Source organism: Meles meles, chromosome 10, assembly GCF_922984935.1.
Source record: "Meles meles chromosome 10, mMelMel3.1 paternal haplotype, whole genome shotgun sequence".
Lineage (NCBI taxonomy): Eukaryota > Metazoa > Chordata > Mammalia > Carnivora > Mustelidae > Meles > Meles meles.
This window is the reverse complement of record NC_060075.1, coordinates 86,633,821-86,647,623: the sequence shown is the minus strand read 5'-3', so window position 1 is coordinate 86,647,623 and position 13,803 is coordinate 86,633,821. Positions and strand designations below refer to the sequence as shown.

Genomic DNA, 13,803 nt, shown 5'->3' with positions numbered 1-13,803 from the left:
AATACATATTAAATATTAAAGAAATATCATCCTTTCCAAACTTCTCTCCATTTTTATGTCTTCTAAAACTGTTATGCCACACTAGCTAAAAAGTTATACTGTTATTTTCCCTGGTTCCCTATCTACGGGACTGCATACCTCAAAAATAAACTCACAGACTAAAAATGGTCAACAGCTTTTTTGCTGTGAACAGGTCTAGGAATGAGGGAGTAAGGGATACCAAGAATAAATTAGAGAAGAATTTCCCTCCCTTCTTTCTTATTTACTCTCCCATAACTTCCTAGTTAGGAGTTCTTTAGTACAGACGACTGAGGGATGTTTCTAATGACAACTTAACATTAGAAGTGCTACTTTGGGAGAATCTCAGGAATGATGTGAATCCTCATCTGTAGTTTCACTTAAATGACACCAGGTATTGAAGCATTGTGACTCAGTGGTTTATGCAATAAGCTGGAAACTCAGGACCTGTGGGTTCTGGGTATGTGTCTGACTTTTTTTTTTTTTTTTTTTCAACTGAGCTAGTCATGTTCACTCCCATGTTTTATTTAGTTTTTCATCTATTAATGAGAACAATGATGCCAAATTCCCTCCCAGAATTGTTAACAAGAACAAAACAGAACTCACAAAGAGCTGTAATGCCACACAAGCCATAACAAAGGTAGTTTTCATGAGAAAATAGTTGTAAAAATACTCTAAAAGTTAGAATTTCTACACGGACATAAAGCATTACTTTTACCTGAGTAAGAGGGGAAAGGGATACTGTGAATACTAAACAGGTAGATAATTCTGAAACCCGTTCTGAATTATTGGTTTCAAACTTTCACTCCAACCCTCACAAACCATACTAAGAAGATAAATTTTGAAACTTGTATTTTGGCTTTCTTTTCATCCCTCGGATCTTTACCCAGAGTGAAGGTGGCTAGTGAGTAGGGCGAGAGCCTAAAGAAGAAGACAGGAAGTAAAGAAAAGTAAAAGGTCCAGAAAGCATTCATTGCTTGTTTGTTTAACTGGTTCTTATTTTGTGTTTTCTGGGAGCAAGGGTGATGTCTGCTATACTAATTCTGCAACACACTTTCCTGGAAGACGAAACCGAGGCTTGAGCTGAAGTGACACACGGGGCTAGAAATGGAGTGGGCGTTTGAAACTTCCTCTCTTTCACTTCAGAGCCCAGGCTCTTTATTCTTGCCCTATTCTGTTTCAGGAAAAGCAGAATTTACTTATGGAATAAATGCCAACCAAACCTGTCCTGAAAAGCCCTCGTCAGTCAAGTTGTCCCAGGGAATCGCCCCATCTCTCTCATGGCCACAAAGGTCATATCGTGACATCTCTACCTATCTCTACATGCTTGCTTAATGTTCCTTTTGTGACTAACCAGATTCTGTATAATTTCTATTCTTACAAGGCCTGCCCTACCTAATTGCATCCCATGTCATTCAGCTTCTGCCCTTGCTGTTTAATGACTTATCTCTCTAGGTTTCTAAGTTTAGATTCTGAACAGTGAGAATTGGCCACGGTCATGTTCGTACACCAGGTCACAGGTTGCTGCTGGCCAGTTTACATGGATTGGTTGATGTGGGTCAAGTGCAGCTGCGGCTGAGGATGAGGTGGTCGTTTCTTGAGAACTGTGTGTAAAAAGGTCGGCATTCCGAAACTTAGCCCGGGCCATTTAAAAAAATCTCCTAAGTAAGATCTGCTTCCATTTTCTTCATTTGGGTGTTTTTATTAAAGATACTGTCATTCTTCCTATGACCTAGATTGAAAGTCTAAAAAATCTGAACAGATTTAATTTTGTTGGAAAAGTAATGCATACACAGAAAAGTATTTAGAATACAAAAGGGAATACAATACACATTGGAAATGGTCTCCTTTCTACCCAAGATTGTCAAGGACTTCCTAAAGGCAAATACAGCTAACAGTTTTTGAAATATCCTTCAGAAAAACTCTGTGTTCAAGCATTTTATCCACATTCCATTTTACATAAAAGTAGGAATACCATAAACACAATGCCTAGCTTTTCTCATTTAGTAAGTAGATCTTGGGACCTATTCCACATCAATACAGAGAGATTTTTTTTTTTTTTTTTTTTTTTCAGATTTTGAATGGCTTCAAAAAACTTAATTAGGGGCATCTGGGTGGCTCAGTCAGTTAAGTGGCTGCCTTTGGGTCAGGTCATGATCCCAGGGTCCTGGGATTGAGCCCTATATTGGGTGCCCTGCTCAGTGGGGGGGCTGCTTCTCCCTCTCCCTCTGGGTGCGGCTACCTCTGCTTGTGTGCCTTCTCTCTCTTTCTCTCTGTCAAATAAATAAATAATAAAAACTTTTTTTTTAGAAAACCTTAATTATAGGTATGTGATTTTGTTTTTTAACCAGTGCCTTTTGATATGCAGGCACGTTGTTTCTACTCTTGCCATTACAAATAAGGCTGCAATAAGCATATATGTTTGTATATAGAGTTGTAAATAATATCTGTAAAATTTTCGGCCAAAACATGCATGATGGTTCCATTTTTGTACATTTATGGCCAGACTCCTTCCAAAGACATGCAGATTTCTCTCACCATTTGTTCATGAAATTCCCATTTGCCCAAACCGAGCATAGCCCTGTGTTCTGTGAAACTTTCGGATCTCTTCCAATCTGGTAATTTCAGTCCTTTTTAATTCTACCTTCTTTCTTGTCCACTAAGTCAATCAGTCAGTCACCTAGTTCTGTTCTTTCTCTATCTATCTATGTCTTTGTAATTGTAGTGCTATGACCTTAGTTACAGCTTTTGTTGCTTCATATATTGGCTCCTAATACCTCTTTCCATTCTCTCCCCTTATTAAGTCACAATTTATCCCCAAAATGCCAGATTATTATTTTCCTAATTTTTCCTTCTATTCTCAAAAATCTTTGGTGGCTTCTACTGACAATATGAAGTCTAAATCATTGGCCAGGCATTCATTCATTCATTCATTCATTCATTTTTTAAGAAGACCTTATTTATTTATTTGATAGAGAAAGACAGAGGGAGAAAGGGAACACAAGCAGGGGGAGTGGGAGAGTGAGAAGCAGGCTTCCTGGGATCACAACCTAAGCCGAGAGCAGCTGCTTAACAATTGAGCCACCCAGGTACCCCTAGTCAGTCATTTAATGCTCTCCAGAGTCCAATCCCTATCTACTTTAGCATCTTCACACGCATATAAAAGTTCTGATTCAAACTTCTGCTTTGCTGTCTTCATTTTTTTTGTTTCAACACTTCTTTTACCTGGGAGTTCTTTTTGTTCAAACCCAATTTCACATGTCCTTCAAGGTCCCCTGTGACCACAGCATGTGCTAACCGGCTCACAATTCTCTCTTCTCAGAATTGTCAAACCACTCAACATCTGTATCATTCATTTGGTATTTAGTAACTCATGATATAACTAAATTTATTGTTTTCCTGTCTCCTGAACCAGGCTATACACTGTAAGAAGCCATCCCTAAAACATTTTTGTATCTCTCTCACACATACAGCACAATCCCTCATATTCTGAGGTGCTCAAAAATTATCTGTAGGTCAAAATGTTACCTAAGTATACTAAAATGAGGAAAGCATTGGCAAAAGAGTAGTAATACATAAGGATACTTTACATTTGTTTTCCCTAACCTTTACCAGATGCCAAAGATAGCTGTTAAGAACTCAAAAAACCCTCATGTTTTACAAGAACAGAGGGAAAATTCCCATTAAGAGGAAAAGTAAAAATACGCCAAAAACACTAGCTAGAATGAGACTCAATAACTCAAAACAAGTAACACTTTCCATCAGACTGTCCCGACTGTTAGACAACTTGCCTAGGATACAGTCTTTATCACCCTCTGGTTTGTTCATTCTTTTGATATATCAAAAGTACAGGCACTCCTGATCATCTGTCCATTTTGTTGTGTAGAGTCCAATTTCTTCCCCAGTTCCAGGGGAAAAGGGTTACTTATAGTGAGCTGTCTTTGTAGGTGAGCAAGCCCAGATCCTGATCTTTTCTTACATCCAGTGAAAACTGAGTCTCAGTATCTGATTAAAGTAAAATACTCCAGACCCTGGCTTCAAATAGGGCTTACTTTAGAAACTGAACTATTCCTCTAAGTGAATTTTTAAATACAGAACTGTATCTTTTTATATACACGTACAATATATAAATGCATACGATTTAGAAGGGCACACTTGGAAATGCATATTTCAGAGAGGAGGACTGGATCGGTACACATCAGTTATTATTTTAAAGAGAAATATTGTTCTCTGAAATAAAGAGGGAAAAAACTGTGTCTACCTGTTTTCTTCATGGAATTTATCATTAAATTTCATAGTGGTTCTAAACATTCTTCTGGGAAGAGGGGCTAGCACTTATGGTTCCTATTTAACCAAATTCCCTAAGCTTATCCGTAAAAAATGTTTTCTGCGGGTATAAGGGACTAAAAGAAGTCCACGGATCAAATCCTTCACTTCTGTCACATTACCACACGTTTATCTTCCGTAATAAGAGGCAATATAAGTATTGTACTGAAACCAACAAGATTTGAGTTCTAGTTTTGGCATTGCTATGAATATGCTGAGGGGACTAGGCAAATCTCTTTCTTTGTAAAATAGTGAATTAGACTAAAAGAGATATTCTCTGATTATTACAAGACTTGCAAAGATGTACAAAGATTTATTCATTCTATGGAGAAACGTCTCCTAACCACTTTTGAAAGGCTGCGAATCTAAGCGCAGGACGACAAATTTCCTTTCATTCAGCAAACACTGAGCTCTCGCCTCATGCGTGGTAGGTATTAGGATGCACTCTAAATCTCAGGCGCTCACTCGTCAGGGTTTCGACGATTTTACAAAGTCCTTTCAGTCAAGAAACGTTTCATTTCTCTTGGTCGTAGCCATTCCCTAAAGTAGCAAGGTGTAATTGCTGTTAACAGTCACCAAAGCACTAGTAAGATGAAGACATACCTGCTGTGAACGCGGAGGTGACACTACAGTTCCCAGCATGCCTCTCCATCCCACCGCCGCCCTCTCCCGCCCCCACTCCTGGATTCCCGCGGGCCGGGACTTGTAGTCCCAGCCCACAGCCGTGGGCGGCGCGGAAGTACTTTAAAAATATGCTTTTCCCACTAGTAGGCCAGGAGCCCGCAAGTTCCAACTAAAATCTTGTGCGACTGACTAGGAATTACCCTGTTCAGAGGCAAATTCCCTCCTTCCAGACTTCCTCAAATTTACATACAGCTCTACCAGACCACGCCCCGGAAGTAGAGTCTAGTCGCCTAGCCCACAACCAAGAGCCTTCCAGCCACTCGGAGAGGGGCTGGAACCAGCGGGGCGGGCTTGTGGGAGTGGTCCAGAGGCGAGGTGGACGGGGGCGGATCGGGCGTCCCAGCGCCCGGGGCGGAGCCACAGCACGGGGCCGCGCGTCTGGGTGGCGGCGGGGCCGCGCCCGTGGGGAGAGGCGGCTGCGGCTGCTAGTGGTGGGGGGGTGAAGGAGGAACCGGGAAGGGGGGGCAGGGCGAGCGGAGAGCCTTGTTCCTGAGGCGGTGGCGGCGTCTCCAACGAAAGAGGAGGGCGGGGAAGGAGGATGGAGCAAGCTGGGGGTTGGGGCTGGCGCTAGCCGCAGCGGCTCGCCTCGTACTGTGGGAGAACGGCGGCTGCTCCTGGAAGTTGTGGGGTCGGGAGCCGGGCTGGTGCCGCCGCTGCCGCCGCCTTAGGCGGTGGGTAGGAGCAGGGAGCGGCGAGGCTTGGCGGGGGTCGAGAGGGAGGGGAAGGGCTGGGGAAGCGAGCTGGGGAAGACTGAGCGGGCTCTGCGCCGGGCGGGCGGGCGGCGGCGGGGGGGCCAGCCACCGCAGCCGGGGGGACGCGGGAGGATGGAGCAAGTGGAGATCCTGAGGAAATTTATCCAGAGGGTCCAGGCCATGAAGAGTCCGGACCACAATGGGGAGGACAACTTCGCCCGGGACTTCATGGTGAGTCGTTCCCCTTGCTGTCGCCTGCTCTCGCCGGCACCGGAGCCCACCACCGCCTCGCCCGGCCGGCCCGGGCCGCCAGCGCTTTGTGTGCGGCTGTGAGGAGAGGGGCGGAGGGGGCGCGCACCGACTCCTAGGGCCGGGTGGTCTCGGAGGCCGGCGGGAGGTGAGACCGCCTCCGTCCCTTGGCCTTCTTTCCTCCCCTCACGCTTTCGCGGCCCCGTCCGCGGGCGGCCAGGGCGCGAAGGGAGCGGCCCCGGCTGAGCCCGCACTGTGCACTGCCGCCCGCGACCACCTATTGTTTCTCCGGCCGGGAGCCGGAGGAGACTGAGGGGCAGACCCAGGGCTGGGGGGACTCGTCTCTCCACCCCCCACTCCTCATCCAGCCTGCCCCTCCTTGTAGGGTCGAGGCAAGGTGTCTACCCATGGAGGAGAGCAGATCGCGGCTGATAGGAGGAACGGGGGTGTTGAGGTTAGCATTAACTCGTGGGGTCCCTTTGCTCAAGCTGGTGTCAGAAGTGGGCAGTGTAGGAGTTCTGCTGTTCTGGGGTTCGCAGTTATTATCTCCAAGGCTTGGGAAAGGATTATCCGTAGGGAATCCCGTGGCTTGCCCAGTTCCATTTACCCTCGTCCCATCTCTTGTCTCTTGAGACTTGGGTTTGAGATGGCGTTGGAGTCATGATGACTTTAGGTTAGAGGGGTAAGTGTGTGTGTGAAGGGGTTGGTTATCCTGAAGGAAGCCTACTTCGGACTCCCTAGGGGATATTGTGGAAGGCGGAGGGGATGTGACTATCACTTCCTATCCGGGGTGGGGGTGGGGAACTTGGGAACAATAGTCCTGGTGGGGCGGAGGCAACGAAACGGGCTGAAGCCCTGAACTGGGAGATAACCTTCTCAGCCCCCTGCCCCCCCTTTCCGCCCTCTGCTTGGGCAGGCAGGCTGGAGGAGAGGTTAACAGTCTTGTTCGTGAAATTGCTCTAGATACATCACTTATGAGGGGGTCAGATCCAAAGGCGTGGGACCAGAAGTCGACTTCCTACATTGCCCCCCCACCTTTTATTTTTTGCTGGACAATGTTCCCTTTAGGGTTGTTTCTCGGTTTAGGAGGCGGTGGTTGCGGCTGCTGCTCCTACGGATATTGCGCAAGACTGGGGCGTTGGAAACTCTGGAGGTCTGGGGAATGGAAAAGGAAGTGGGACTTTGGGAAGTGGTTGCTCCTTAGCCTTGGCGGGGTTTGGGAATGGGAAATAAGCTAGGGAAAATTTTGCTCCTGGACAAGATACACCTCCAAGAATAATCACTTAACTCCGAAATTCTTGATTGTAAAAAGGATACACAGTTAATGTCTATAAAAATGAATGAGCAGCAAACATTGGCTAGTTTTTGTTTCAAAGTACAGTTTAATTGTTTACAAGGTGCAGGTGAAATGACTTTTAGCACTGAAATACTTTTTCACGTTTTAAAGATACTAGGTAAGATCTAGTAAAGTTTTAGCATTAAAATTGTTAACCGCTTATAAAATAGATCATTGACCTTATAAATATAATAATATTGTTGAGCTTTGTGACTCCCGCCTTCCTAGACCAATAATAGAGGATAGGAGTAAGATTTCAAATCTTTTGAAAGTGGAAAAATATAGATAAAACAATCTATGCCGTATTTTAAACATTTTCTGTTGATATTTAGTCTATGTATTTTTGAAGAATTAATTTTTGATCCGTGGAAGGTAAAGAAAAAAGGACATTTTCTCATTTTACTAGTGAGAATTTTTATTGTGTTGGTATCTTTTGGATAGTCACTTAACAGTAATTGGATGGAGTCCCCTTTTCGCTACTTTTTAGCAAATAGAAAATATTAGAATAATTTAAAAGCTTAAAACTAGTTTTTTACAGTCTTATTTTGGAAGAAGAGGTGGTATGGTCCTTGGTCACTTCTAGTTTGCTTGCTAGTCATCTTGTTATCCCTGGGCATATCCTGTCAGGAAAGAGCATTGTTTGGTGATGAAGGCCATCAGGACAGGTGCCCAGTCTCTGAACTTCTGTACAGGGGAAGTAGCCTTGGGGTTCATGCTTTGGGGATGAATCAGGGATTCCTATTGGAGATTTCATTTCTGAAGGACTGAATGAGTTTCTTTTTTCTTCCATAATACTTAGGGATAGCTCAGTGATTCCACATTCGAGATTTGATGACTAAGGCTATTCTTTTATAGTGCTTGCTTTTTTTAATTCCATGACTTGATAAGCAATAGCTATAATTAAGACTGATAGATGGTGCTGCTTTTTCCCTTGAGTGGAAGGCTGGAGGGAAACCATGTTCCCTCTGCCATGGGAAGAGAGTAGAAGATCAGCTAATAATTTTAAGTGTTCTGTTATTTTTAAATTGTTATGTGGATCAAAAATGCATTTTTAAATTTTAACATTTTAGAACTGAACCTTAGAAATAATCTAGCTACTATAATCCTATTCAATTATGAAGTACTCGTGTTCATTATTTCAAATTTGGAGATTATAGAATGATAATTAATGATGCCTTACTCTTAAGAAAGTGGGGTGGACATGCAGACTGTGTTCTTCCCATTGTTGTATCCAGCCTTCCCAGTCCCATCACCCAAAGGTGGTCTCTGTTAATGTTTTTAATGTATCTGTGTGACCATGCTATATATTTCATATTGTTGGGTTTTTTTTCCAACTTAATATTTTGATAAATGTTTTTCATTTGTAAAAATCATTTCAGTGGCTGTATAATATTTTACTTGGCAACTATTTTACAGCTTAACCATTTCCTTGTGGTTGAATGTTTAGGCAATTTATTTTCTATTACATATTATAATTCTCTATTGAACATTTATCGTAAAACTTCCTTATTTTGGATTGTTGCATAAGATATCTTCCAGTAGTGGAAGTACTAGGTTAAAGAATATAAACATTTAATACAGGTTTATAAGTAACTTTTTGAAGAAGTTAAATCAGTTTATACAACTTGTCAGTAATGCATGAGTGTTCATTTAATTATCTTGATCTTTGATAATTAGATGGTTGGGAAATGGTATCTTTTATTAATTTGAATTTTTTGATGACTAGTAAGGATTGAAAATTTTCTACTTGTCATTTAGCTATTTTTCAAGTTGTCTGTTCTCGGCCTTGGTGTGTTGTGTACTCCCCAGCCCACCCCTAAGGAGGAGAAACCTAAGATATTGAGATGGTGTAAACTACAGCACCAAGATGATTCTTACATGTTGAAGGTTAAACATCTGATTTTTGGCAGATCTGGAACTCAATTTCAACTACCTTCGTTTTAAGTCTTTTTTGCAAGATGGCAGACAGTGATCATGACAAGCAAATGTATATGGTAGAGTGGTATGTATTCATGTTTGGAAAACCTGGATTTTATGCCATCTCTTTCGTTGTCTAGCTGTTTGACCTTGGGCAGGCCACTTAGAAGAAAATAGGAAGATTGATTTGTCTCGCATTTTAAAGAATAAAAATGCTATATACTTCACAGGGCTGAGGTATGGGACTCATATTTAGGGTCATCTAACACATTATTGTGCTAAGGTCTGTGTAGACTCATACAGCTGATTTATGTAGTCAGTTACAGATAATTGGACATAGAAGGAAAGAGGTATCTGGGCTTTTGTTTTCAGTCATTCTCTTGTGCTTTTTAAAGCTTTATAATGTCAAGGGGCACCTGGCTGGCTAATTTGGTTAGGTGGCCAACTCTTGATCTCAGCTCAGGTCTTGATGTCAAGGTCATGAGTTCAATGGCCCCCATCCCCCCAGCTCCATGCTATGCATGGAGCCTACTTAAAAATAAGTAAGTAAATAAATAAATATTTATAATGTCAAAAGCATTGAAACAAGAAGTAGATTTCTTTTGATCAGGCTAAAATTTATCTAATTTACATTTAACGCTTGGGTATTTAAAAAAATCATAAAAGATGACACTTAAGCTACAAGCAAATACAGCAGTTTCAGCTTAAAAACCAGTTCTCGGGGCGCCTGGGTGGCTCAGTGGGTTAAGCCTCTGCCTTCAGCTCAGGTCATGATCTCAGGGTCCTGGGATCGAGCCCCGCATGGGGCTCTCTGCTCAGCAGGGAGCCTATTTCCTCCTGTCTCTCTACCTGCCTCTCTGCCTACTTGTGATCTCTCTCTCTCTGTCAAATAAATAAATAAAATCTTTAAAAAAAAAAACAACAAAAAACAGTGCTCTCTCCTTTTCTGAAGGTGAAAACAAAAATATAATGAGTGAATTCAGTGGAGTATTTAAAAAACAGGATGCAGTAGAGGTGTGAATTCTAGTACTTTTTTGCGAAGTATTGGGAGGAGAGTATTTAAGGACATTTTTCTAAGGCTTAACTGAGGTATAATAGCAAGTGATGCATCCTAAGTTAAAATGCTATTTAAAAGAATTTTGATATTTTAAAATAATCTGAACTTATTTTATCTGTCAGTGATACCCAAGAACTACCATAGAAGTTATCCATTTCAAGGGATTATTATATAGAACCATCTGTTCTACAAATAGTAATCCTGACAGAACTGTTCAAAACAACCAGTCTGCTTTGTTATGATTAAATAATTGTTAGATGGTTTTGATTTTCACTACACTAATGTTAGTGACTTTACAAATTATTTTAAGTAGAGAAGAAATTCACACTCTGAGAAGTTAAGTATTCGGCTTGACTTTAAAGATTAATTAATTAATTTATTTATTTGACAGGCAGAGATCACAAGTAGGCAGAGAGGCAGGCAGAGAGAGAAAGGTGGAAGCAGGCTCCCCACTGAGCAGAGAGCCCGACATGGGGCTCCATCCCAAGATCCCTGGGATCATGACCTGAGCCGAAGGTAGAGGCTTTAACCCACTGAGCCACCCAGGCACCCCTCCACTTGACTTTTTTTTGTAAAGTTTATTTATTTTAGTAATGTTTATAACCAGCATAGGGCTCCAACTCACGTCCTGGATACTAAGAGTCACATTTTCCTCCAACTGAGCCAGACAGGCACCCCAAAAACTGTTCTTTTTGTTGTTTCTCCAGAGTACCTTTGAGGTTCTTTGGGACCTGGCTAGGACTAGGGTTGTGGTAGAGGGTGCATCACTGTGCAGAGGGATGGAGGTTTTAAAGTTGAACTTGTTTGGGGCGCCTTGGCGGCTCGGTTGGTTGAATGTTGGACTCTTGGTTTGGGCTTAGGTCATAATCTTATGGGTCCAGGGATGAGCCCTGTGTTAGGCTCAGCATGGAGTCCGCTGGAAACTCTTTCCCTCTGCCCCTCCCTCCATGTGCATACTTATGTGAGCACGCGCGCGTGCTCTCACACACACACACAAACATTCTCTCTCTCTCTCAAATAAATCTTTAAAAACAACAAAGTTGAATATGTTTAGGGGAGTGGTAGGTAATCAGCTATAATGCAGCAGTTAACATTGGGTCTGAGGAGTCCTTTACATTCTTAAAAATTATTGAGGGCTCCAAAAAGGCATTTATTTATTTATTTATTTATTTATTTTTAAAGATTTATTTATTTGACAGAGATTACAAGTAGGCAGAGAGGCAGGCAGAGAGAGAGAGGGGAGGAAGCAGGCTCCCCACTAAGCAGAGAGCCCGATGCGGGGCTTGATCCCAGGACCCACCACCCCCCTCAGGCTGCTTTAGTATGAGTCTTCACTTTCATCATTCACATACGTTCAAGTAGAAAAGCTAAGAATCAGTACTATGGGTCCCTGGAGAGCCACTGTATGTTTTAACAAGAGTAAGCAGTCATTCGACAGATTCATGTTGCAGAAAGTTGATTCTGGTGGCAGTATTAAGGATGGAATTAGTGATGAAGGAGAGCATTTTGAAAGCATTTGAAATAGAAGAAGTGAGATGAGGGCCTGAACTTAAACTAACAGAGTGGAATATAGAGTGTATGTATGATCTGATAAGGATTAAGAAAGAAGTCTCAATGACTCACTAGATGTAAGTAGTCAAGGAGAAAGGAATATTTGCAGTATGTCTCCACAGTTCCTAGTTTGGTATATTATCACCCAAGTTAGAAGATACCATTTGGTATGGTTCGGGATTACGGGAGGAGAAAGGAGTAGAGGGGATCAAGCAGAAGATGGTTGGAGGAAATCTCAAGATAAAGAGAATTAGTTTAGTTTTAAATGTGGTAAACTGAGGTGTCTGAGATACTGAGTACAAATGTAGAGCTCAAGAGAGCTGTGATAGGGTGTAGTTAAATATTTGGAAGTTGTCATATAATCATGTAAGAGGTAGTTGAAAGCATGCGAGTGAATAAGTTTATTCAGACGAGCATACGAGTGACCAGCTTTAGATTGGAGAGCAATATTTAAAGAGCGGCCTCAAAAAGAGGTGCAAGTGACTGTCCCTGAGAGTGTGCTCAGAGAGGAGGAAATGGAACACAGAGGATGTCAGAAAAGCCTGGGAGGGTTTCAGGAAAGGAGTAGTTGGCAAAATCAAATACTTCTGGAGGACTGATAAGGTGAGGCTGAGAATGTCCCCACTCACTTTACCAAGTAGGAGTGATTTGATGACCACAAAAAGTGGTTTGGGTATGATATGGGAAGAATCTAGATTATAGTTAATTGAGGAAAAAATAGGCAAAATGGGTATAAATTCTTAACATTTTCATTTAACCTTCTGAAAGTAGATGGTAGAAACTAGAGGAAGACAGATTGAAGGAGAGCTCCCATCCCACACCCTGCTTATTATTTTTTTTTTTTAAAGAAAAGATAGGTACAATATTTTCCATGTTTCTTAACTATGTGTATGTCCTCTTTTGTGATGAAATGATTGCTGTTTAAATGTAATTTTAAAAGACAGATAATAAGAACTTGTCTTTTGGTTGAATGAGACCTCTGAAGTTTTTTATTTAAAGTTTAGATTTGAAATGTTAGAAAAAAGGAAGGGAGGAAAGACAGGAAACCTGGAAGATTTTATGCTGCACAGCCTAAATAAGTATAAAAGTTTTCATGTTAAACTGTTTAATATTATGGCTTGTAGGTATTTTAAAAATCAGTAACAGATTTTATGAGAGGTTTGTCTACCATAAAATTCATTCATTTAAGCTGTACAATTTAATAGTTTTTAGTATATTCATGAAATTTTGCAGTCATCATTATAGTCAATTTTTATCACTCCAAAAGATACCCCATGCCCAGTTGCAGTCATTCTTCCTCCTTTCCTACCCTCCAGCCCTAGGTAACCATTAACCTACCTTCTATAGAATTGCTTCATATAAATGGAATCATACAATATTTGGTGTTTTGTGACTGAGTTCTTTGACTTAATATAGTATTTTCAAGGTTCATCCATGTGTTGCTGGAATCAGAAATATTTCTTCTTTTTATGACTAAATAAAATTCCATTGTATGGATATACCACATTTTGTTCATCCACTCATCCATTGATGGACATTTGAGTTGTTTCCGCTTTTTGGAATCTTTTCTTTATATAATAATATGTAAAATAGAATATTTTGTATTTTTAAAAATGCTACTATGAACATTTATGTACACATTTTTGTTAGAATATATGTTTTCCTTGGGTATATATCCAGGAGTAGAATTAATGAGTGACATGGTAACTGTTGAACATTTTGAGGAGCTACTAGAGTTCAAATTTTACATTCCTACCAATTTTGCTACATCCTCACCAACACTTGTCTTCTTCTTGATTATAGCCATCCTAGTGGGGTGAAGTGTATCTTGTGGTTGGCTTGTAGGTTTTTTTAAAATAGTAAGTTTATATAAATGGCGCTGTATGTTTAATATATCTTTCAAACCTAGAGTGATAGGAATTATTTTCTGTTTTTACATTTGCGACTGGATACCCAAGCAAACATACTTTCAT

At 41.3% G+C, this 13,803-nt stretch overlaps 1 protein-coding gene and 1 long non-coding RNA gene across 4 annotated transcripts in view; one reads left to right on the top strand and one right to left on the bottom strand.

Moving 5' to 3' along the window:
- Window positions 1-5,100, bottom strand: part of LOC123951908 — a 72,762-nt gene extending 67,662 nt beyond the window's left edge. For both annotated transcript variants that reach the window (XR_006820532.1, XR_006820533.1), the window contains exon 1: window positions 4,948-5,100. This is a non-coding gene — a long non-coding RNA (uncharacterized LOC123951908). The remainder of the gene's footprint in view (window positions 1-4,947) is intronic.
- Window positions 5,101-5,490: 390 nt separating this feature from the next.
- Window positions 5,491-13,803, top strand: part of PTPN12 (protein tyrosine phosphatase non-receptor type 12) — a 90,116-nt gene continuing 81,803 nt past the window's right edge. Inside the window, exon 1 of one of the 2 annotated variants that reach the window (XM_046021220.1) lies at window positions 5,491-5,951. In XM_046021220.1, the coding sequence (XP_045877176.1) occupies window positions 5,853-5,951 (99 nt within the window). In that variant the 5' untranslated portion in view covers window positions 5,491-5,852. The remainder of the gene's footprint in view (window positions 5,952-13,803) is intronic. The other variant, XM_046021219.1, reaches the window with a different exon arrangement.